Source organism: Aspergillus homomorphus (assembly GCF_003184865.1).
Source record: "Aspergillus homomorphus CBS 101889 unplaced genomic scaffold BO97scaffold_62, whole genome shotgun sequence".
Classification (NCBI taxonomy): Eukaryota; Fungi; Ascomycota; class Eurotiomycetes; order Eurotiales; family Aspergillaceae; genus Aspergillus; species Aspergillus homomorphus.
This window is the reverse complement of record NW_020291948.1, coordinates 73,327-92,773: the sequence shown is the minus strand read 5'-3', so window position 1 is coordinate 92,773 and position 19,447 is coordinate 73,327. Positions and strand designations below refer to the sequence as shown.

General features: G+C 52.0%; 6 protein-coding genes across 6 annotated transcripts; 4 read left to right on the top strand and 2 right to left on the bottom strand.

Annotated features, from left to right (window-relative positions):
- The first annotated feature begins 125 nt into the window (after positions 1 to 125).
- Positions 126 to 3,388, top strand: BO97DRAFT_473569 (dienelactone hydrolase). Its single transcript, XM_025700252.1, has 6 exons — positions 126 to 307; positions 389 to 583; positions 644 to 898; positions 1,471 to 1,771; positions 1,869 to 2,606; positions 2,796 to 3,388. Exons 1-6 carry the CDS (start codon positions 191 to 193, stop codon positions 3,206 to 3,208), a joined length of 2,019 nt encoding a protein of 672 aa, XP_025546735.1. The 5' UTR covers positions 126 to 190; the 3' UTR covers positions 3,209 to 3,388.
- A 35-nt stretch (positions 3,389 to 3,423) lies between these two features.
- BO97DRAFT_399792 (pseudouridine-5'-phosphate glycosidase/carbohydrate kinase family protein) lies at positions 3,424 to 6,301 on the bottom strand (the record flags this gene model as incomplete). Its single annotated transcript, XM_025694262.1, has 7 exons — positions 5,998 to 6,301; positions 5,729 to 5,937; positions 5,578 to 5,677; positions 5,486 to 5,527; positions 5,194 to 5,424; positions 4,773 to 5,073; positions 3,424 to 4,711 (listed from the first exon to the last, which is right to left on the bottom strand). Exons 1-7 carry the CDS (start codon positions 6,173 to 6,175, stop codon positions 3,424 to 3,426), a joined length of 2,349 nt encoding a protein of 782 aa, XP_025546734.1. The 5' UTR covers positions 6,176 to 6,301.
- Positions 6,302 to 6,451: 150 nt separating this feature from the next.
- On the top strand, positions 6,452 to 8,351 carry BO97DRAFT_378205 (dolichyl-diphosphooligosaccharide--protein glycotransferase subunit OST1). The gene is made up of 3 exons (XM_025693094.1): positions 6,452 to 6,919; positions 7,063 to 8,101; positions 8,158 to 8,351. The coding sequence occupies exons 1-3, from the start codon at positions 6,567 to 6,569 to the stop codon at positions 8,281 to 8,283; spliced, it is 1,518 nt and encodes a 505-aa protein (XP_025546733.1). The 5' UTR covers positions 6,452 to 6,566; the 3' UTR covers positions 8,284 to 8,351.
- Positions 8,352 to 11,771: 3,420 nt separating this feature from the next.
- BO97DRAFT_356134 (glutamate dehydrogenase (NAD(+))) lies at positions 11,772 to 15,178 on the top strand (the record flags this gene model as incomplete). The annotated part of the gene is made up of 3 exons (XM_025692159.1): positions 11,772 to 12,090; positions 12,155 to 15,089; positions 15,142 to 15,178. The coding sequence occupies 3 exons, from the start codon at positions 11,772 to 11,774 to the stop codon at positions 15,176 to 15,178; spliced, it is 3,291 nt and encodes a 1,096-aa protein (XP_025546732.1).
- A 451-nt stretch (positions 15,179 to 15,629) lies between these two features.
- Positions 15,630 to 18,304, bottom strand: BO97DRAFT_399782 (putative mitochondrial respiratory complex I chaperone (Cia84)). The gene is made up of 2 exons (XM_025694261.1): positions 15,928 to 18,304; positions 15,630 to 15,846 (listed from the first exon to the last, which is right to left on the bottom strand). The coding sequence occupies exons 1-2, from the start codon at positions 18,138 to 18,140 to the stop codon at positions 15,678 to 15,680; spliced, it is 2,382 nt and encodes a 793-aa protein (XP_025546731.1). The 5' UTR covers positions 18,141 to 18,304; the 3' UTR covers positions 15,630 to 15,677.
- Positions 18,305 to 18,457: 153 nt separating this feature from the next.
- Positions 18,458 to 19,343, top strand: BO97DRAFT_408904 (mitochondrial 37S ribosomal protein bS18m). Its single transcript, XM_025695962.1, has 3 exons — positions 18,458 to 18,637; positions 18,766 to 18,986; positions 19,066 to 19,343. Exons 1-3 carry the CDS (start codon positions 18,493 to 18,495, stop codon positions 19,270 to 19,272), a joined length of 573 nt encoding a protein of 190 aa, XP_025546730.1. The 5' UTR covers positions 18,458 to 18,492; the 3' UTR covers positions 19,273 to 19,343.
- Positions 19,344 to 19,447: the final 104 nt, after the last annotated feature.

Sequence of the window (19,447 nt, the reverse complement as noted above, 5' to 3'; positions counted from 1 at the left end):
AATGACCATAATACCGTGTCCGTCTGGCCAGTTGGTGCTGTTCTCACCGCCCACCCGCGCGTTCCCCGTATCGCTTCGTCTCTTATCGCTCTCTCTTCTTTTATCTCTGTTTCTTTCCTCGATTTCCTTACAGCTCGACGCCCCAAATCCCCTTTTGCCCCCAACTCGTGCTCCCAGCACTAGATCGACCATGCGACCGGATGGCCCTCGTGACCTTGTAACTGGGCCTGACGGAGGCCCGGAGCCTCCTTATCCCATTCGCCTAGCCGGCCCGGTCATCAAGGGCTTTGGGCGGGGCAGCAAAGAAGTGAGGGTGCCCGCCCAAATCCAGATAATCACATCCGAATTGCGTGCAGTGCGGTGCTAATCATGCCTGCGTCTTTTCTAGTTGGGTATTCCCACAGCCAATATCCCCGCGGAGGGCCTCGTCGCATATCCGGATTTGCAGGTGGGCGTTTACTACGGGGTGGTGACGCTGGATCCGGCCCGATTTGCCTTCAATGATGATGCTTCGTCGCCGATCCGACCGGCCGTGTTGAGTATTGGATACAACCCTTTCTACAAGAACCAAACGCGATCAATTGTAAGGTCACTTTTCTCTGTAAGCTCGGTTGTTCAGTGGCTAAAGTTCAAGCGTTACTAGGAAATCCATATCATGCCATCACTCGCGGCGCCGTCACCCACCACGGACGGCGGTCCTACGAAGTTCCACAAGCTCCCGGATTTCTATGGCACAGACCTGCATCTCTTGATCCTGGGATACATCCGACCAGAGTACGACTATGTATCACTAGAGGCGTTGGTGGAGGACATCCGCCTGGACTGCGAGGTGGCGCGCCGAAGTCTGCAGCGGCCGGCATATGCGTGTTATCTGGATGGAGAAGAATGCGCGGAGGACGTAAGGGAGGCGCGCCAGTGGCTGACTCGGTTCGAATCAGAATAATCGGGGATGCGTCACAATTCCCAGTCTGACCTGGGGGGTCGAAATGCGTTTGTACATAGACATCTGCTGATTCGCATTGACTGCTTTTAGATCCTAGAGAGGGAAGGATTTCCGGTAAGGTTTTGGATCGTTTCTACCCGACTATGAGCGATATAAAGATATCCATACGACATACAGATACATTTACATATACAATAACACTTTGCACCTATACTTTAAGGTTACTTCTGATCTCTGGTCCAACTGATCTATCACCTCCCGGGGTCTTTTCAAAGGCCAAGGGAACTCCGGCTGGTTCCACGTCGGCCCAAGAAAGTCGGCGACACTCGTCGACGTCAGCCCAGCATGCCGCATGCCTGCCTGATGGAGGCAGTCGGATTTCTTTCTTCCTATATCTGGGTCACTTCCATCGGTGTCGCACTTGTTTTTTTCTTTTTGGACCGAACTGTACATACATCTTTGTCTAATTTGTATTCTGATTCGACTCTGGATCATCACTGCTTGACGCTATGGAACGCCTTCGCCAGCACCTTCGGCGCCGTCGCAGCAGTTCGTCCGGCACCACGCCCCTCCAGTCACCCTCAAATGCCGATCGGCGTCGCAAAGATGCGGATACCGGTGCTCTCCGGCGATTATACTTGACCTCCGACACCCCCGAATTCGACGCCGGCATCCTAGCCCGGTTTCGTGCCGAGGGGTTCAACGTTGAGTATTTGCCTTTCCCCGGGGGGCATCATGCGGACCGCGAACGAGACCGAAAAGACCTCGAGTATCTCCTGCAGGAACGGGAGGATGATCTCGAGCCCGGCGAAAGATATGCGGTTGTTGGTTAGGCGCCCTCCACTGCCCCGTCCATCTATATCATCTCGAGTGTTCTCGTCATTCTCCGTATACATTATCAGTAGCTAAAGTATTCCCTCACCAGCCTACAACAAGCCGGCCTCACTCCTTCTCGAATCCCACCATCAACCAGCGACTTCCACGAACCCCTTTCCCCGACTCTGTGCCCTGGTGGCCTACTACCCTCAAAATCTCGACAACAGCCAAGATCATCTTTTTGTAAACACAAACGGCAGCCCCATCAGCAAAGTCCTGACTAATAATGCAAACGCTAACACCACGACCTCATCCTCCACCACTCCAACGACCTACCCTCCCTCGGTAAACCTTCTTCCTATTCAGATCCATCTCGTTGGTGACTGGTGCTCCGCCGGCAACGAAGCCTCCAACCCTACCCACACTCGTAAACGGCACCGCTGCCACTCCTTCTTCTACCCGGAGTCCAACGCAGGGTTCGCGGAGCCCAGCTCCCCCGCGTACGACGGCATCGCTGCGCGACTAGCCTGGTCCCGGGCCCTTGATGTTCTGAAACGCGGATTCGGCTGGCCCGGAAACGGTGGGGGGTGGAAGGTCCCAGACGTGGAAAGCGTTTGGGAAGAATACTGGCGGTGTCTGGCGGCCGCGTCGGCGGCTTGCACAGGGGCAGGGAACCCGGCCACGGTGACGGAGGAGCGAGAACGCCTGACTGCCGATATCGTCGGGCTGATGGTAGGAAGTAGTAGTGGGGTGCAGTTGAATGCCTCCGGATTGAGTGATGCCTCAGAGACCGACTACACGGCAACTGAGTCCCCGCTAGTGAATTGTGTGCCAACTATGTTAGGAGGTGAGTGAGATTTACTTTCTTCTGTTTCCCCCTCCTACCCTCCCTCTATTTCAGCCCCCGGCCTTGAAAGGGTGCTGCCCCCCTCTCTTATATTCCATGCCACAAGGGCATCTCTTCTTCAATCCGTCTTTCTTCCGAGTCCTTCTTCCGAGTCCTTCACTAAGGGTATCGTCTCTATACGATGATCAGGAACCACCCCCAGATCTCTCACCTCTTTCTTCACCACCCAGTTTCTCCCGACAGGTCCCCCGGATCAACGGATTCGTCTCCTTTCGCGTACTACTGGCGTCGATCGCATCGTTGATGAGCTGCACTTGTCGTTCACCCACACCGAGGAGATCCCTTGGTTGTTACCCGCGGTCCCGCCGACGGATCGGCCCGTGCGCATCGCCCTCGTCATGACGGCAAGTTTCTGTGCGGGGAGCTTAGCCCGTCTCAATATTTATTGGGATCAGGCGAGCGTGTTGGTACAAGTTGGGCTGTTGGACCCGGCGGTTGTGCCGTCGGGATTCAGAGCCACGGGGCTCAATCGCGCCGGGAAGAAAGCCGTGGAGCGGATCCCGGTGGTTGGCGCTGAAGGGGTCGGGAGGATCATCAACTGAATTAGCCATGGCTTTACTGTATCTCTGCTTCTGAATGCCTTTTGTGGGATGGCATAGCATAAACTTAATCATCTTCTGGCTCAAGGCAACTACGACAATGTGTCAGCGTGAAGGCGGAGTTTGGATTGTTTCATTACTATATAAGGCGTTGGAGCGAGATCATCTATGCACTTATGATGTCAATAGTGCGACTCGATTCGATGTTGAGATCAAGGTTAAGAAAATTTAAGCTTGCTGATTTCGCGACTAACACCTCCTGGGCTCTGCAGCGTTAGAACACTGGCCTCCTGCGCCACGGACAGCACTTCTTCCACCACATGACCATTAGTCAGCCCAGTTATCACCGCCCCCAAGAGAGTATCCCCAGCCCCATTGACGCTGACAATCTCCTCCTCCGCAAGTACCGTGGCTGGCGGGAACAGTCGCATGTACACCCCTCCGATCACTGCATGGTCGGTAAGGGCCCTGGAAAGGACATATGGTGCAGTGACAGGATTGGTAAGACGCGCGTCTCCGGGACGAAGAAGCTGTGTGAGGAGAGCGCCCTGCTTACCAAGTTTGGTGATAATGCACGGAATGAACGGAAGGAGCTGTATGGTTTGCTGTGGAATGCCTTGATCCACAAGTTCCGCTGAGGTCATGGCTACCAACCTATCCCGCGAACCAGATGCCGACATCCCCATGGCATCAATGACATGCCACCAGCCCTCCGACTCGAAGAGTCCACTCTCCCGCGCGGCGCCGTACATCTCCGTCAGCTCCATCTGGTTGGGTGTCGCGAGACTAATGCTGTTGTTGGGAATACACGAAGACGGGGTGACTGCGGCGGAGCTCTGGCCGAACAACCGACGACTCTTGGCCGTTGAGACGGGTTCGAATGCTACTTGAGACCCATGCTTTTTCGCTGCAGTCATCCACTTCGCAAGCACTTCTGCACTCCAGTTGGCGTCCACAATCAACCATTGCGGTTGTGCTTGCGCGATCATCGGTTCCCAAAGTCCGTCAAAGTCCAGGGTTTGCTCGGGCATCTCCATGATGGCCATATCAGCCATGGCCACAACAAGATCTTTCTTCGTGTCGTTTATGGCAACATACTGCGCGGTACGTGCCCCTGACGATGCAGGAAGAACACGAATGCCGGCTGTCGGCAAATTTTCATCACGGAGGGAAGACAACGCAGTGCGGCCACTTAGGTCATCCCCAACCATGCTGCAGAAGAGAACAGAGCTGTTAAGATATTTTGCAGCGATGGCCACGTTGTGGCCTACCCCCCCGAGACTTTGTCCGATAACTGCGCGATTCGATGTCTCTAAGATGGGGGTGGTGTGTGTTGCTTCTGTAGGAATAAAGTCACAGGACATATCAATCGCTAGCGAGCCAGCCACAATGATGTCAGCTTTATCAACACGATTGATCAATTGCTCAGTGGTCGGTGCGAAGTCCAGCTCTGCTTCTGCAGTTGCTCGGTCAGCCCTAGTGGTCTCGGAGATAGCTGGCATGTGTCTGCGCCGACCATCTTGACATTAGGGTGTCTCGATCCTGATTCACAAAAAAGAGCGCTTACCTTTCGTGCAGTAACCCGTCGTTTCGCTCGAGTTTTGAGAGTTCCACAGCTACCTTAGCTGCACGTTCCACATTGGCCTCAACAAGGGCGCGATTGGCTACCACACTCTTCCCGCCAGTGAGCTCCTTGATCTTTGCCAGTACGAATGGCGTATTATCGCTTCCATGATAGCCCTCGACTTCGGCAAGGCGAATAGCCTCCTCGATTATACCATCCATTTCATTCTTTGCAATCGAGTGTTCTAGAGGCACAGGATTGGCTAGAAGAATGCCCGACGAGACAGGAATACGTGACTGCGCATCTGTGGTGAGATTAGCCACTTAATTTTGCAGACAGCTTGACAAAATTCCACTTGTTCAGGAGCCTGCGGGACATCGCGCAGAGGGATAAGGGGGTCCGTTCCCTGCCATGTGCCACTTACAGATGATCGCGGCCGCTTCAGCCTCATTCTGAATAGTCTTCGGGCCTTTGAAGCCACTATCACGAGTGTAGAAAGCGGGAAAGTCGACGGCTCCTTGACGGCCATCGGCAAAGGTTCCCACGCAAACTCCCTCCGTCTCTAGATATTCCAGAGTACGCGGGATATCCAGAAAGCTCTTACATCCAGAACTGACGACTGCCACCGGTGTCCGTCCCAGTTCCGTTAAATCAGCTGTGATGAATTGAGTGAGAAGTTAGTGAGAAATGATACGGCAATGAATGGCTCCACATACCGGAGATATCCATCGAATTCTCTCCACCTCGATGTACGCCACCTATCAGAAGTCAATATAGTCGAATTTGGCACTAGCCTGAGAGTCCAGACCTAAGCCTCCTGTTCCGAAAACCTTGATACCAGCCAAATGAGCAAGTACCATCGTGCCGGACACTGTTGTTCCCCCATGTAATCTTTTGCCGGCCAGTCCCTGGTGTTGTTAGCTCACTAAGATCGAAGCAAGCTGTAGACATATCCCTACTAGGCCACAAATGTATCCTAGATCTCTCCGGGATACCTTCAAGGCATTCTTTTTCTCAGCAGTAGATGCCAGCTCAATAAGCTCTTCTGCGCCAAGTCCAACCCTGGCTTCGCCATTGAGTATCCCGACGGTAGCAGGAACCCCACCATTGGCACGTACTACAGACTCCAGCAGTGTTGCCAATGCGACACTCTCCGGAAAGGGGAAACCTGCAATCGTTAGTCATGTCTTGGCGAATTTTGCCGTGCGAGATCTGATGGAAGTTGTACCGTGTGTATAGATGGTTGATTCAAGGGCCACCACAGGTCTTCCAGTGGCCACAGCATTGCGGACCTCTTCTGACACTTTGAGCAGCTTACTGTTGACAGAGCCGTGATATCGTCGAGGTACGCCTAATGGCCTTAGTGTCCGCCCGCTGGTGCGAGCGGCAACTCGAGAGGCGAGCATTTGATTGATGGTCGTTGTACAAATACCAAATGGTAATATGATCTAAGAACTGATGCTTGAAGACGGCTAAATGGATATGAATCGGGAAGTCTGTGATGGGAAGGCAAGGCAAAGAGACAGGGGCGGACAACAAAGGTAGGAAAGATAATAATTTGTTCTTGATAAGAAGGCGGAGAAAGTGCTTCCTTCGTATGAAAGCCGCGGTGGTGGAGGTCCGGCCGGGATTCGTAATCGCCCCGAATCGGGACACCTCAGCATCTCCGCGTCTTTTTCCCGCTCGCCAATTCCTCTTGGTTGACTTGCCTCCCACCTTTCCTTTCTGAATCTTTTCTCCTGGTGAGAGACATTGTGTCCTAGGCGCGGTCTGCTGCAAGACCGCCCATCCGTCACAATGAGGCCGACTTCCGCACTCACCGCGCTCTGCGGGCTGTTGCTCTCTACAAACAGCTTCGTATGCGCCGGTTCCACATCGTCAAGCTCGACAGTCACTCTTCCTAGCGACTTCAAGCCCGCTCAAGTTTTCAAAAATACAAATCTAGTCCGAAACACCAATCTGGAGAAGAGCTACCTCCGCGAGACTATCAATGTCGTGGTAGAGAATGTGGATAAACAAGCGCAGAGTGACTATTATCTGGCCTTGCCATCCGACCTCTACAATAAGGTTGGCGTCCTCGAAGTTCGCGATAAATCGGCTCCAGAGCAGGGTAGGCTCGATGTGCAAGCCACTGAAGTTGACACAAGCAGGTGAGTTGGTCATTCTGGCTGCCAATGGCTCGTTGGCCTTCGGTGATGGTGGTGACGAAGCCACGGTTGCTTGATCCGCAAACGCCGCTCAATGTTCCTTGGGCGATACAAGACTGATTCATGAGATTTTATCAAACATACAGGGATTACCAATATTTCATTGTCCGCTTCTCCAAACCTCTGGCGCCCAAAGCTCATATTACTCTGGGGATCTCTTACTCTGTCCTCAACTCTTTCAGCCCGCGTCCGGCTGCTATCAAACAAATGGACCGGCAGTACCTCACTTATTCGTTCTCTGCATACGCCCCTTCAGCATACACGACGGTGACGCAGAAGACCAAGCTCAAACTTCCCAGCACTAACGTTCCGGACTATACGACCACGGACTTGAAGTCGAGTGCGGACCCGGAGCGTCTGGGTACCACCTACACATACGGACCCTACGACACAGCTAAGATTGCTCCCGGAACCAGCTACCCGATCATCGTCCGCTATGAATTCACCAAGCCGGTCATCACAGCGTCGTTGCTGGAGCGCGACCTAGAGGTGTCTCATTGGGGTGGCAACCTGGCCACCGAGGAGCGCTACTGGCTACGCAACAATGGCTCTGAACTGTTGGACCACTTCTCCCGTGTGGAGTGGACCCTTAGTAGCTACCAGCAGCTCCCTTCTTCGTCTATCCGCGAGCTGAAGTATCCTCTGAAGCCTGGCTCCGTGGATCCTTATTTCATCGATGATATCGGCAATGTTTCCACAAGCCGTTACCGTCCCGGGAAGGTTCCGAGCCGCGATGCATCTTTGGAGCTTCGCCCCCGGTTCCCCATTTTTGGTGGCTGGAACTATAGCTTCCGCATCGGCTGGAACAACGACCTTTCCGCCTTCCTCCGTCGAGCCGTCGGGAGCGCCGACTCATACGTGCTCAAGGTTCCCTTCATTGAGGGGCCGAAGGTCTCCGAGGGTGTCCAGTATGAGAAGGTCGTTGTGCGAGTGATCCTCCCGGAGGGCTCCCGCAACGTTCGCTGGGAGACACTTGAGAAGGCTTCAAGCAACGGACTCCCTAGTGCCAGCCAGATCCAGGCCCAGCTGTCCGACCACAAGACTTTCATGGACACTTTGGGACGGACAGCCTTGACCCTGACCGTGGACGGACTGACAGATGAAGCTTGTGACTCCCAGATTGTGGTGAGTTTGCGATCTCTGATTAATCTTGAATCGATTTGAACTGACGACTGGGGTAGGTGACATACGAATATTCTCTGTGGGACGGATTACGCAAGCCAGTTGCCATTACTGCTGGCCTCTTTACGGTGTTTGTGGCCGCGTGGGCTGTGGGGAACCTCGACGTGAGTATCAAGAAGCGGTAGCCGTGTGGGATGTATCATTTGATCTAGCTATTTATACCAGACCTGAATTGAAAATAACTGTCGACGGTGTTCTTCAAAGCTGTAGATATTTGCATGTTATCCGTGAGAGTTCATTGGTCTGTATTCTTCCTGACGGGCACACATGTGTGGTCTGCATCTCTCTAAAGCAGGCGTCCGACCCGTCATCCTGCTGTCCTTACCTGATAGGTGCATATTATTGGTATATCATGAGGGTTAATGGCGATAGCTGATCGAAACGACTGTGTAATCAGACTCAAATGTTTTGAGCGCACAATTAGACTCCAACAAATCTGATAACCCCTTTGGGAAGTCGCAGGTCACCAAATTTGCGTGTGATGCACTTAGGAGGGAATCGATTGGCGTTCAGGCACGGATGCAGAGCGTTGGGTTGGCCGGGCATTCAATAACGAGATTTCGTCAGGATCACGCCTTCAAACTCATTGATTGCTTGCTGCATCAAGCAGGTCTGCTGTCCCTAAAGGATTCTCCCAAGTGGGTTGGAGATGCTCCCGTTCTTTCTCGTGACTCGATCTACTCGGCTGGATTTGTTTGAAAAATTTCCCCGACATCGAGCATGCATTCTTCTTGTTGCTGCGGCCATCTATAACCGTAGCTCCTGTTCTGCGATTACGCCCAGCATGGCCGGGCCTTGCTGGAGGCCAGTCATTGGCCTGAGTATTTCGAGATCCTCAACCTCTGAGCCCCTTGGAGTTGTCCCTCGTGCTAGGGTGCAGCTGACCAATTTGAGCAATCGAGCAAGACGGCTATGCAAGGCTGTCCAAATGAGCTAGCTCTCCAGCAATACTGTATGTATGCTTGAGACAAGATGAATCGAGTACTTTTCCGTCCTCTCCCTTATCTCTGCAGTATCGGTAACCTCGACCTGCGTCATCCTGCGTCCTTGGGGTAGGAAAAATCTTCCTCCATGGACCCAGCAGGCTAGACTCCAAGGCATCATGGATTTTTAACCTTGTCATCTCCACCCGTCTGTCTTTCTCCAACTAGAGGTATGGAGCCATGGACGATCACCCTAGAGGAGAGGAGGGCGGGGGTGGTATAGGTAATGGAACAGTCCGCCGAAAAAGACCGGGACCGAAAGGGGGAGAAGCCGCCGAGCCGGGAGGGGGAAGCCTGGGGAAAGCCTGGGACATTCAGATTTTAGTTTTAATGGGGTAATTGCCGGTGCCCTTGGGGGAGAAAATCCCTGAGCCATCTTAATAATGGGAACTCATGGAAATTCCCCTTTGAGATGAATTCCTCAAATCTTCCCCCGCAAAGTTGCCAGGTGCTCCAAACTGGAGTCTGGATCGAGCTTCGATCCAGGAACCGATCGACTTGGTTGCTTTCCTTTTCCCCCGCAAACAGAATCCCCTGCCTGCGTTGTCCACATGATCGAAGTTATTAAATAGTTACAGTACTACCGGTAGACCAGTCTGCAGCAAGCTTGCCAAAGCGGACTCAATAATGCCCTGCAGCCTATATAGCGCATAAGAATTTATTTTTTATTTTTTTTAATTTTTTTTTGGATGTCTATACTAAAGAAATAGGTACTGTACATAGATACAGTACGATATCTTATACTCTCCCTCTTCCGTCCTCATGTATGTATGCGTCTCTCGAATCAAGCAGAGACGGATGAATGAAATGGTGGGGTTGCCGGTGCGGCATTTTCACCGATTCACATTACGCAGCGGAAACCGGGCGGTCACGAAACCATGACACATCAAGTGGGGAACACAAACCCGGTCCGGTCAGCTGACACAGCCAATCCTGGAATGTTTCCGGTCTGTCCTTCTTTCAGTTTACTTGAGTTTATTTACTCGGCTCGTGATCATTGCACTGTTGACCTGATCTTTATTGTAGGTACTAGGTACTTCAAAGTACTCCTTTAGTTTTTACCCCTGGCTATCTACAGCATTTTCAACCCCAGCCACCACTGCAACTGCCACTTCGATACTTTCGTTCTCCCCGGGTCCCTGGACGCGGTTCCATCACATCTCATTCCATAATCCTCGCTCCCTTTTCAAAATAGGTCTCAGCTCTTACAAAGTACTCCCGTATTATTTTCTCTTCCTTGACTACATACTTATATTGTACTGTATACATTCAGCTGCTGAGGCAATTATGGAAATTTCCAAAATTAGGCCCCCTCCTCCACAACCCGGTGTCCTGACCAATGAACAATTGCAAATGCGGCATTTTCCTCCAGACTTCAACCTCTTTTGCCTCAATCGCGCCATCCGAGTTCTGGCTCGCGATCCAAACAGGCAAATCCCGGTCCACTTCCCTTGGCGTCGACGACACTGTAGAGTCATTACTTGTACGAGTCTTTAGATAGTCGATCAAGACCGATCATTCTCCTCAATGCTTACGTACGGTCAGGATGCTGGTGAATGTATACGGTAGCTACAAGTAGGAAAGGGAGAAGAGAGACGGAGAAGAAGTTGAGTACAGAATGTCATCTCATCTCATTCATAAAGTGAGGTATTTTTTTCTTTCTTCTTCTCTTTTTTGTTCTCACTTTTACCTCATTACCCTGGTGGTTGAAAAGACCAGTCAGTCAGTAGCCAGTGAGCCACAGCAGTTGCACAGCTTCCACAGTTTCAGTGCATTCAAGCCAAACCCGACGTGGAGCCACAGGGCCACAAGGGAGATCCACACTCATGGTAAGATTACTGTCTCAATACCACCTGCCCCGGACCGGGACCCTCCCCCGTTCCTGGCCGATCGCATAGCACCGGCTATTGCGACTAGGTAGATGGTGAGGGAGTATAACATCATCATCATCATCATACTGGGGACCTCCCTGTATCCGGCCTTACCACTGATCAATACAAGACTGGTAAACCTTCCTTCCATTGCAATCATCCCAAGAATTTAATTATAAAGAGTTGCCTTCCCCAGCTCTCACTCATTGAATAGTGTCATTTGTTTGGTCTGAATTGTAGTTCTCTTTGAACCTTCTTTCTCCTTTTTTCCTCGAATTCTGTCCACTTCCCACTTTTAACCAATTGTCAACATTTCCTCGTATCCGCACCTTTTTCTCTTATCTCTCTCTCTCTCTCTCTCCCTCTCTCAATTGCAGTTGACGTGTCGACTGCATTGCATGGCTGAGCTCGATAACAGTAAAGTTGTCCCTCCCTGTCTGCTAAGCTCTTTGGACTGACCATCTTAAAGAATCCGTTCAATTGCGATCATCTTAGCCACGACTTGAAGCTAAGTGCGTTCCACGCCACTCGCTCATTTTTTTGTTGATCTGCTTTGTCTCTGTTCTCGTTCACTTCCTTTCTATCTTTCACCACACACTGTCAACTGTCAACCCTCCCCTCGTCCGCCACCACTGTTCGAGCGCCACCGTTGCCCGGTTTGATTACAATTACTCATACATACCCTTCCAGACTCTTCGAGCCGAACATTGCCCACCCACACTATACCCTTGTATTGCAGTCTTCAGATTTCCAGTTAACATGGTTTCCCCCGCACCATCTTCCTCACCCATTCCCGACGGCCATCTCAATGGCACCAACACTCTACCCGTGCGGGCTGGTCCCAAGCTCTATGGCAGTAACGACGGCGCTTACTCGGGAGCTGGCACCCCTATCGGTTTCCAGCGACACCCACACAACAAGATTCTCGAGAGCGTGGCCGGATCGAGTATCCGCCAACCTTCCCCGCAACCCACCCATTTGGGACTTCCCGGAGGTAGTCCTCATCGAATCCTGTCCGAGGAAGATCCAGGCTATGTAGCCGCCAAGTTCGAGGGCAAAGAGAAGCAGATGGAACAGGGTACGTGACCACCCACACCAGGAGCTCGCAGTCAAGCTTGATTCTGACTGCTCTACAAATTAAGTCATGGACCAGCTGGAAAAGAAGGGTTTCATCCCCGTGGAGTTCGTTGTAGGAGAGACTGAATGGTTCTACAACCAACTCGGAATCGACGACACCTACTTCCAGACGGAGTCCGTCGACGCCATCGTTACGCAAATCCTGTCCTTGTACGCCGCAAAGGTTGCCGCGTACGCTCGAGACGATAAGAAGCTCGAAATCCGACTGGACAAGGAGGCCGAAGATCACGCGGTTTACATTGATACCAGCAAGCCAGGTATTTCCTCCGTCGAAGGCCCGCGGTACGAGTCGCGGATTGATAAGAAGTACATCAACGGCTCGACCCCGGCGAACAGCTACCGAGTGGAGACTTTCCGCTCGCCCACCTCCATTCCGGGCGACGATGGTCAGCAGCTCCGTTGCTATTTTGTCTACAAGTGTCAGTTCGCAAATCCAAACCCAGACCCCAACGAGACCAACATCGACATCATCGGCGAGAAGAGATTTCTGCAGAAGGCAACCCCCAACACCAAGGCTATCTACCAAGAGATCATCAGCAATGCTGTCAGTCGCTCTGGTCCTGTCATTGAAATGTTCGAGATCGAGAAGAGTCGCGAGAAGAGACTGGTCATCGCCTACCGGCAAGGCTCCGCCATGGGTCTCTTTAGTGCCCTCTCCGATTTGTACCACTACTACCGCTTGACCAGTTCTCGGAAGTATTTGGAGCACTTCTCCAATGGGATCACGGTCATCTCGCTCTACCTCCGTCCGTTGCCTAACCAAGAAATTGCCGCCAAGTTCCCCCCAATCGAGGCGGCGATTCACCAGATCATCAAGGAGGTCTCTCTCTTGTACTGCATCCCCCAGAATCGCTTCCAGCACCATTTCGCAGTCGGTCGTCTCAGCTTGCAAGAGACGATCTATGCCCACTGCGCGTGGGTGTTTGTCCAGCAATTTCTGAACCGCTTGGGCTCAGAATACACGTCATTAACCGACCTTCTGGATTCAAACAACAGCGTTCACGCTGAGTTATTGGCCAAGATCAAGAAGCGTCTGCGTACGGAAACTTTCACTTCGGATTATATTTCCGAGATCGTCAACAAGTACCCGGAACTAATTCATAAGCTCTACCTCGACTTTGCCAACACCCACTATGTACAGACCCGTGGCCCAGCCGAAGATGACTTCCTTCCTACGCTGAGTTACTTGCGGCTGCAGGTTGACGAGGTCCTTGACGGCCCCAAGCTGAAGCAGCTTATCTCGAGCACGGCTGCCAATGAGCATGATGAAATGGTCATGAGCGCTTTCCGGGTGTTCAACGCCTCCATCCTCAAGACAAATTTCTTCACCCCCACTAAGGTAGCCCTCAGCTTCCGGCTCAACCCTCATTTCCTCCCGGAGCATGAGTACCCCCAGCCGCTTTACGGCATGTTCTTGGTCATCAGCTCCGAGTTCCGCGGGTTCCACCTGCGTTTCCGTGATATCGCCCGCGGAGGTATTCGTATTGTCAAGAGCCGCAACAAGGAAGCCTACAGCATCAACGCCCGCTCCCTGTTCGACGAGAACTACAACTTGGCCAACACCCAGCAGCGCAAGAACAAGGATATTCCTGAAGGGGGTGCCAAAGGCGTGATTCTGCTCGATGTGAACCACCAGGACAAGGCTCGTGTCGCTTTTGAGAAGTACATTGACAGTATCCTTGACCTCTTGCTGCCACCTGTCAGTCCTGGTATCAAGGACCCTATAGTTGATCTGTACGGCAAAGACGAGATCTTGTTTATGGGTCCGGATGAAAACACGGCCGAGCTGGTCGACTGGGCCACAGAGCATGCACGGAACCGAGGTGCCCCATGGTGGAAGTCTTTCTTCACTGGCAAGAGCCCCAGACTAGGAGGTATTCCTCACGACACCTATGGAATGACAACTTTGTCTGTCCGTCAGTATGTCCTCGGAATCTATCGCAAGTTAAAGATCGACCCCAGCACTATTCGCAAGCTGCAAACTGGTGGTCCCGATGGTGATCTAGGCTCCAATGAGATCCTCCTTGCAAACGAGAAGTACACCGCCATTGTAGACGGTTCTGGCGTGATAGTTGACCCCCAGGGTCTCAACCATGATGAGCTCGTTCGACTGGCCAAGAATCGGGTTACCATCTCGGAGTTCGACCTGTCGAAGCTTTCTCCCCAGGGTTATCGGGTTTTGGTGGATGAGAGTAACGTGAGACTACCCAGCGGCGAGCTCGTCCACAATGGAATGATCTTCCGCAACCTGTTCCACCTGCGCAATGATCAGCAGTACGATACATTTGTGCCTTGCGGTGGTCGGCCTGAGTCAATCGACTTGTCTACCGTCGGAAAGCTAATCAACGACGGCAAAGCCACCATTCCCTATATTGTTGAAGGTGCCAACCTGTTCATCACTCAAGACAGCAAGCTTCGCCTGGAGCGCGCCGGCTGTATACTCTTCAAGGACGCATCTGCCAACAAGGGTGGTGTGACATCCTCTTCCCTGGAGGTCTTGGCTTCGCTGTCTTTCGATGATGCTGAGTTCGTGGAGAACATGTGCATTCGCGAGGACGGGACTGTGCCGACCTTCTACAGCGATTACGTTAAGCAGGTCCAAGAGGTGATCAAGCAGAACGCCACTCTGGAGTTCGAGGCCATTTGGCGCGAACATGAGCAGACCGGTATGCTCCGCAGTGTGCTCAGCGATCAGCTCAGTATCGCTATCACCAAGTTGGACGAAGAACTGCAGAACACCGAGTTGTGGGATAACGTCGAACTCCGCCGCTCGGTTCTCCATGATGCTCTTCCCAAGCTGCTCCTGAACAAGATCGGTCTGGACACTATCCTCCAGCGGGTGCCAGAGAACTACCTGCGGGCTATTTTCGGCAGTTACCTCGCCAGTCGATTTGTCTACGAGTATGGCAGCAGCCCGAGCCAGTTTTCTTTCTTCGATTTGTAAGTCGCCTTTAACCCTGAACCTACTGCTTTCGCTAACATTTAACATCAGCATGACCAAGCGACTTGCGCAGATTTCCCAAGCGTAAAACATGATGCTTAGACGGATATACATGGTGTCCCTGATTCTTTCTGAATATGCGATGAGGTGCATCTTTCCGGGTTATGCCTACTGCATATATGCAGTGTGTTATGGATATATCAATTATGACTGGATGCCTGCTGTTTCACGGAATACAGAAAAGCCACTAAGAGCCCAACTTAATACAGCGAGTTGTTTGAATTCAAGCTTCAATCTCCTTTTTCTTCATTTTCCCACGATGCTTATTGCAAGTTATTTGAGTAGCATGGGTGGATTTTCAAAATACGGGGCCAATGATGGTGTGCACGTTGCGACGGCAGTACAATTTGACGGCACAGTCATTCGGAGCCGCTTTTTAAGTTCTTCGTAAGTTTGGCACATCCACATACGTGTCGATTACAACGGCATCAGAAATAAACGCTCGTCCACGGATCACAAATGAACCGCTAAATCGCACTATACATACAAAGAACTTCCTGAGATAGTCTATTTTCATGTACATACACCTAGACGGCAATCTCGTTCGTCTCAATCTTAAATCGCAGGCCCTCGTCATGCTCCCTGCGTTCTATCTGCTCCAGCTGCGCCCACAGCTCGGGGTATTTGGCTCGGGCCCACTTCTCGACTTCATCTTTCCAGTGTTGGGAAGGAATTGCATTATAGAAATGACCAATTCTAAAGAGCAAATTAGCATACCACATCGCTACTGCATGAGAGGGAAGAAACGGGAATAGAAGAGGAGCAGGATGAACTAACGAGTTGCGGGTCGGTTCCAGGCCGGTCTCCGCCTGCATCGTCTCCAACGCCTCGGTGGCGAGATCAAACTCGCAATGTGCGGCCAGAGCCAAGACGTACGCCATGTACAGCTGGCGGTTGCGCTCAATGCCGAGCAATTTAACCTTGTCCATCATCTTCAGGGCCTCCTGAACACCGTTGTTGTGATGGGCGCACGCCTTGAAGAAGATGGGAATGGTTTTGTGGGACGGACCCTCGTCCGATTGGAGGATGCTTTGGAAGACTTTCATTGCCTGCTCGGACATGTCGCAGGAGGCATAGGCGAGCATGAGTCCGTCGAGTACGCGAGTGGTCAGGTCGACCTCGACGTCGAGCTTGAGCATGTTGTGCACGAGCTGGAGATGCTTGGCGGATTGGTTGCGAGCGATGCCTATGAAGCAGCGGGCGTAGGTGTCGGGTTTCGGCCGCCGGGCGAAATCCTCCGCCTGTCGCATGTGGCCAAAGACGAGGTAGGCGAGGTCGCTGCGGTAGCGTTTGAAAAATGAAGCCATGATGTCCGTGCGCATGCTGACGCCGGTTTCCGGGAAGGCGAGCAGCAGGAGGTTATACGTCTCCCACGCGTCGGAACTCTTTTGATTGAGGTCCAAAATGAACCCGGTCAGCGAATTGCGGATCTTCGTCCGTTCTTCAGTGTCATACAGCCCAAGTCGTGGGCGGAGTAATTCCGAAACGCCCTCCCAGTCGTGTCGGTAGAGTAGCATGTGTGTGATCGCTGCCACAGTGCTTGCTTCTAGCCATACATTGTTCTCGAACAACGGATCCAGGAAAGTCGAAACGCGGTCGAATATCGCATCGTCCTGGCCGGATTGGCAGAGAAGTGTGATGAGCTTGTCTATTAGTGGCATGTTGGCGAGCGCTATCGATTCCGGATCCTGCAACTCTTCAATGGAGTCCAATGCCCTCGCAACATCACCTGCTTGAATGTAGGATTCCAATTGCAAAAGCTGCGTTCTCGTGTCGGATTCTAAACCCCATTGAGAGGCCAGCGTAGCAAAGCTGGTGGCTAGGGCAGGGTTTCGAATGGCGTTTGCGTACTCAATCAGGTCATTCACACACGAGATGGTCAGTGCTTCCCTCGCACGCTGATCGCCTGCCATCAAGATGTTGGCTTTATCTAAGACGGCGCAAGCACTTTGCTTTTGCACGGCTTCCCAGAAGAGGGTAATACCTATCGTCTCGGCCACCGGTTCGTCTGAAAGTGTTTCAAACACAGATTCTGCCCAAGCAATCTCGGTGTTTAAGACAGCATATTTTATGACGGCCTCTTTCACGGACACAGCGGGTTTCTGCCCTTTGGACAAAGGACATTCATAGAATGTCTTCGTCGCATTGAGCATATTCTTTTGGATTAGAAACTTGACAAGGTCTTCATGAGATTTGCTGTCAAACTTGACGCCATATTTTTCGAGGTTCTCCGCTGTCAGTGCTAACTGACGCTTCTGGCCGACCATGGCGAATCCCTTCATAACCGCATGCCAAGGAGTCGGGCGAGCTTTCTTCAGTCTGAACCAGAAACGCTCCAGGACATCGCGTGCTTCATCTGGGCGGCCATTTAAAGCCTGTAAATTTATATATGCAATGAAAGCAGACCGGCTGATGTGTTTCATCCCTGGTGACGGATCACGACACAATTCCGTAAAGACCGCACGAGCCAATTTCCGCACAACTGTTTGCGATTCGGGTAGACATTTTGCTTGTGAGAGAATGAAGAGCACATTTTCGAGAGCTTCAGTAGACAGAGTCCTCTGCCATTCTTCGGAACTTAGTTCTTCCGCATGAGTTCGCATGTGATGCCAGGTGACGGAGAGCAATGTCGCATGGAAGTGTGTAATGACACCGGGCAGCACAGTGCGTTGTCCCAGGAAGTCGTTGAAGGCTTTGGCTAGAACATCAAAGGTAGGTCCTCGGCTCTTGTCGGCTAGTGATCTCATGAGGTCTCTCATGGGCTTTAGGCCAATCTCCGAGGGCAACGTTGCAGATTGGACATTGGAGGTCGGGGCCGCATTATACGTGAAGAAACCGCGTCGCTGATTGTGATGAAAGGCCGGGAGATCGAGTCCGCGAAGCCGAAAATTCCGGACAGTGTGCAGCGAGCGATAGAGGCAGCGCGAAGATGGAAGCGGCTCATTATTGAGAATCGCGCGGAAAACTCGCCGGGTCAGGTGGGATTGCATTTTGGGAGTGCGGTGCGCCTTCGAGCACCTGGTAGTGTTTGTAACTTATGTTTATCAGTGCAAGGAAAGAGAAGACATAGACGAGAGCCTGGCAAAGCCGCCTGGTACCATGGCTTGAAGCAATGGAGTCTGCGATTAAATGTGGGGTGACAGCTTGATTGAATGACTGAATTGTGTTTGGGGAGGGGGGAGCGATGTAAAAAGGATGAAGGAAGGCGGAAAGCTCCATGATTCTGTCGGAGGCGGCTCTTGGCGCCCGCCCGCCCCGAAAAGGCGAAAATCGATTTCATCTTCACCTTTCGACTCTCTCCGCTTGCATGCAATCACCTAGTTGACTCTATTGTTGACAAACATGGCGCTCCACTCCTTTTCCTGGTCGCCATTGCGCACTCTCGGCTCGACCTTCAACTCCGTGTCTACTCGTCGCTGGAATTCGACTACTGCCTCAAATGCTGCTCCCAACGCTGAGCGGACTCTAAATCGCGGTTACACCAGCAGTATGTGACTCTGCTGCGTGCTGGTCAATTTTTGACCTAATTTCATTCTCATATCTGCCTTAGCTTGGATCCCCGGCATGTTCCTTCTTAGAAAATGGCATAGCTGACTGTCTCTTGTCTCTTTCTAGGTAAAAGGCGCATCCTGAACCGAAAAAGGTTTATTGAGAACTCTAAGGACGCGAGCGAAAGCCGCCCATTGGAGAAATTCATGACTCGTGAATGGAGGGCCGGTGATGTTCATGCTCCTCACGACTTGAGTCCTGCGGAGATGAGCAAATGGAGAAACAGCGTTGGCCCGTCCACTGATATCTTTGACGCTCTAAAACTGAATCCCCTACACATGTATAAGGTATGTAAGAGAGAAGGTTGCCGATAATAAGGCCGTGAGAATAGCCTGGGAGTGCTTGCTAACGAGCCGCCTCTGGTAGAACTTCACGATCATGTCCGAATTCATGTCCAACATGGGCCGGATCAAGCACAGCAGGGAGACTGGTTTGCGTCCAGTTAACCAACGCAAAATGGCCAAGGCCATCCGCAGGGCAATTGGACTCGGGCTGATGCCCAGTGTTCACCGACACCCAGAAATTCTGGCCGCCCGCGCTATGGCTCGTTCGGGGCGAGGTAGCGTGTTCTGAGTGATCGGCTTCTACTCAGTAATTATCGCATTGATGGTGTCGATTGGGTCTGGCTTGTATTTATATTCCCTCGTGGACATGCTTTATGTTGTTCACTCGTATGTTATAAGATGATCTTTGAATTTGGGGCTGTCACCATCCATGTACTCTCCCACTTTGCCTTGATGGAAAGCAT